The sequence below is a fragment of the Crocuta crocuta genome, unplaced genomic scaffold (assembly GCF_008692635.1).
Source record: "Crocuta crocuta isolate KB4526 unplaced genomic scaffold, BGI_CrCroc_1.0 scaffold1104, whole genome shotgun sequence".
NCBI classification, from domain to species: Eukaryota; Metazoa; Chordata; class Mammalia; order Carnivora; family Hyaenidae; genus Crocuta; species Crocuta crocuta.
Window position 1 is genome coordinate 59,767 of NW_027529604.1, and position 4,038 is coordinate 63,804.

At 36.9% G+C, this 4,038-nt stretch overlaps 1 protein-coding gene across 1 annotated transcript in view; it reads left to right on the plus strand.

Annotated features, from left to right (window-relative positions):
• Positions 1-2,456, plus strand: part of LOC144229817 (palmitoyltransferase ZDHHC15-like) — a 52,482-nt gene extending 50,026 nt beyond the window's left edge. Inside the window, exon 3 of the mRNA XM_077761930.1 lies at positions 2,224-2,456. Within this exon, the coding sequence (XP_077618056.1) occupies positions 2,224-2,456 (233 nt within the window). The remainder of the gene's footprint in view (positions 1-2,223) is intronic.
• Positions 2,457-4,038: the final 1,582 nt, after the last annotated feature.

Consider the following 4,038-nt stretch of genomic DNA (forward strand, 5'->3'; position numbering starts at 1 on the left):
TTGGGAACCCCTGTGCACCTTTGGTGGGAGTGCATGCTGATGCAGCCACTGTGGAAAATAGTATGGAGGTTCCTCAAAAAATTAGAAATAGGGGGCACCTGGTTGGCTCAGTGGGTTGAGCCTCTGACTCTTGATTTCATCTCATGTCATGATCTCACAGTTCATGAGTTTCATCCCCATGTGTGCTCTGTGCTGACAGCAGAGCCTGCTTGTGATTCTCTCTCTCTCCCTCTCTCTATGCCCCTCCCATGCTCTCTTTCTCTCTCTCTAAGATAAATGAACTTAAAAAAATAAAATATATTAAATGACAATATCAAATACTTTTTAATAGTTTATTGTCAAGTTTGTTTCCATATAACACCCAGTGCTCATCCCCACAAGTGTCCTCCTCCATGCAGATGGGCTGGGGGGGAGGTGAAGGGGGGTGAATATCAAATATTTTTAAATGATTTAAGAAATTGTGCTTGCAGGGCACCTGGGGAGTTCACTTGGTTTAAGCGCCTGACTCTTGATTTTGGCTCCGGTCCTGATCTCATGGTTCATGAGATTGAGCCCCACATCAGACTCTTCTCTGACAGTGTAGAGGCTGCTTGGAATTCTCTCTCTGCCCCGTCCCTGGTTGCATTCTGTCTCTCAAAACAAATAAANTTATGAGGTAGATATTATTTCTTCTATTTTACAGATGAAGAAACTTGGGATGAGGTGTCTGATTTTCCAAAGTGATTTTTTACCTATTAAGTGGAAGAGATGAGGTTTAAACCCTAAAACTCTGATCACAGATCCTTTTCTTTTTCACCTTTGCCTTCCTTTTGTCCCAGTCAGAAGACACCTTTCAAGTTTGTGTTCCTTTGGAAAATCATTGACATATCTTTTGTAAGATTAGCAAAATATGATGCCAACATTGGCAATAAGCTTCTNAAAGTCAGACACTTAAACCACTGAGCCACCCAGGCGCACCGACAAGTGCCCTTCTTAATACCCATCACCCATCTAGCCCATCTCCCATCCACCTCCCTCCATCAACCCTCAGTTTTTTTCTGTCTTTCCCTAAAACTCATGGTTTGTTTCCCTCTCTCCTACCCATATGATCATCGTTTTTATTTTTTAAATTTCATGTATGAATGAAATCATATGTTATTTGCCTTTCTCTGACTAATTTATTTCACTTAGTAGAATACACTCTAACTCTACCCATGTCATTGCAAATGGCTATATTTAATTATTTTTGATGGATGATTAATATTGCATTATATATATCTTACACCTTCTTTATCCATTCACCAGTCAGTGGACATCCAGGCTTTCTCCATAGCTTGGTTATTGTTGATAATGCTGCTATAAACATTGGGGTACATGTACCCCTTCAAATCAATATTTTTGTATCCTTTGAATAAATACCTAGTAGTGCAATTGAACTATTCTATTTTTAACTTTTTTTAATGTTTTATTTATTTCTGAGAGAGAGAGAGAGAGAGAGAGCATGAGTAGGGGATGGTCAGAGAGAGAGGGAGATACAGAATCTGAAGCAGGCTCCAGGCTCTGAGCTAGCTGTCAGTACAGAGCCCGAAGCAGGGCTCGAGCCCACGAACTGTGAGATCATGACATGAGCCTAAGTCAGACGCTCAACCGACTGAGCCACCCAGGAGCCCCTATTTTTGACTTTTTGAGGAACCTCCATATTTTCTGCAGAGTGGCTGCACCAGTTTGCATTTCCATCAACAGTGCAAGACCGTTCCCCTTTCTCCTCATCCTTGCCAATACCTGTTGTTTCTTGTGTTGTTAACTGTAGCCATTCTGACAGGTGTGAAAAACTACAAATTAATAAAAATCATAGTTAATCGTCAACAGGGTCCTGACAGCTAGATGTTACATATCTGTATATAACATCATATTATGGTATAATGGAGTGGAAAAGCCATAAATCTTAAGAGTCAAGTGAACTGGGTTTAGAGCTTAGTTTTGCTATATACTAGTTAATTGAGTATAACCATGGACAAAGTACTTAATCTCACTAAATTTTCTTTATTTATAAAACAATACTACCTATCACATANTAAAACCCAGATAAAATAATTAAGATAATTATCCTAAGAAAGTTATAAGCCAAATTGGTATCTGGACTTCAAGGGTAGGTAACAAATATCTTCACCTAAGTAGTTATTGTTGTTTTAATCTTTTATTCAAATTTTGAAAAATAAAGTCTCACTTTTCACTTCTGCTTCTAGTTCCAGTTGTCCTATTCAGACAAGGAACGCTATGAACATGAAGAAAGACCTGAGGTCCAGAAGCAGATGCTCATCGATATAGCTAAAAAGCTCCCAGTTTACACAAGAACTGGGAGTGGAGGTCAGTTCATTGAAAGTCACCTAGAGAAGCAAATCAGCAAGAATCTCAAAAAGGCTGTCACATATATCCACAGGCTCATCTGTATACCTAGCACTGGAGTCTACCACTAACATTTGCTATGTTGCTTTATCACATATCTTTTCACAAATCCATCCCTCTATCCATCATCCATTGAGTCATCTTATTTTTTTTGATACATTTCAAAGTATCAGATATAAATACACACCTACCTATATATTTTATCATTCTTTTATTGGGTGAAATTTGCATACAAAGACATGTATAAACCTTAAGTATGCCATTCAGTATTTTAACAAATGTACATATCTGTGTAACCAAAACTTCTATACACATTACCACACCCCAAAAACTTCTTTTATGCTCCTACCCTGTCAATCCCACCAACCGCCACCAAACAACCACTATTCTCCTAGTTTTCCACCATAGATTAGTTTTATCTGCTCTAGAATTTTATATAAATGGAATCATACAATATGCACTGTTGTGTCTTGCTTCTTTTATTTAGCATAACATTTTGACATTCGTTCACATTGTTTTTTATTTTATTCTCTTGTTGCTGAGTAGTATTTCATTTTATGAATATATCATAGTTTGTTTATCCATTCACCTCTTGATGCACATGTGGTGTTCCCAGTGCTTACTTATCATTAGTATTCTTGCACAAGTGTTTGTGCAGAGATACGTCATCTTTCTTGGGTAAATATCCACTATGGAGTTTTACTCTTAGTTTTCATCTGTACAACTAGAAGAGTACTTGCTAAAGCAATTCCCCACCTTTCAAAAGTTGAAAGTGAAGCCTCTTTTGACAAGATATCCTAATGTTTCTAATAAGGAAGATTGTTTTTCATGGATGAGGGAATTATACTGTAGATATTTTGTTCATCTATTTATCATTTATTTATTCAACAATCATTTATTAAGATCCTATGTGGAAATTGGGGGAATCTTAATATGGTCTGGATAAGGACTTATTATTAATTTTGTTAGAGTAAGGATGTCATGGTGGTCATGATTTTTTAAAAGTTTTCATGTGCACCTAAATACAGTGAAAAGTAGACAGGAAATTATTTGTATAATTTATCACAGTAGTAAACAGAATGATGTGATAGAACAGAGGTTGGTTACAAACTAAAGGCCTATGGAATGAATTGGACCTGAGATACATTTTGTTTGATCTCTAATGTATCATTTAAAACTTTGCATTTGTTTTTAATTTTTAACAATTGTAATATTTCCACATGAAAGTCCATATTTCTGGCTTCTCTTGAAAACTCAGACATCTGGCAACATTCAATTGCATTTTCACATGACAAAAATTAGCTAAACCAGAGTAGTAGCCACTCTTTTTAAACAGGGGATGAATTCTCAGATTCTCTCACAGTCTCCAACTGGCTGTTCCACTCACTACCCACTATTTCCTGGACCCTTGAATCATTTCTTTACAGCCCTAAAGATAAAGAAGTTTTCTCTGAGGAAATATCATTTGATACAATAAAAAAGTATAATAAAAAAGTAACTAACAAGAAGGAACAGAGGGACTAACATCCCAGGCAGAAGGTACTGCAAGTACAAAAGGCTCTTAGACAGGAGCAAGCTTACAGTATTAGAAGAACAAACATATAGCCAGTGTGATCAGAGTATAGCAGGTGGAGCATGATACCAGTTAAAATT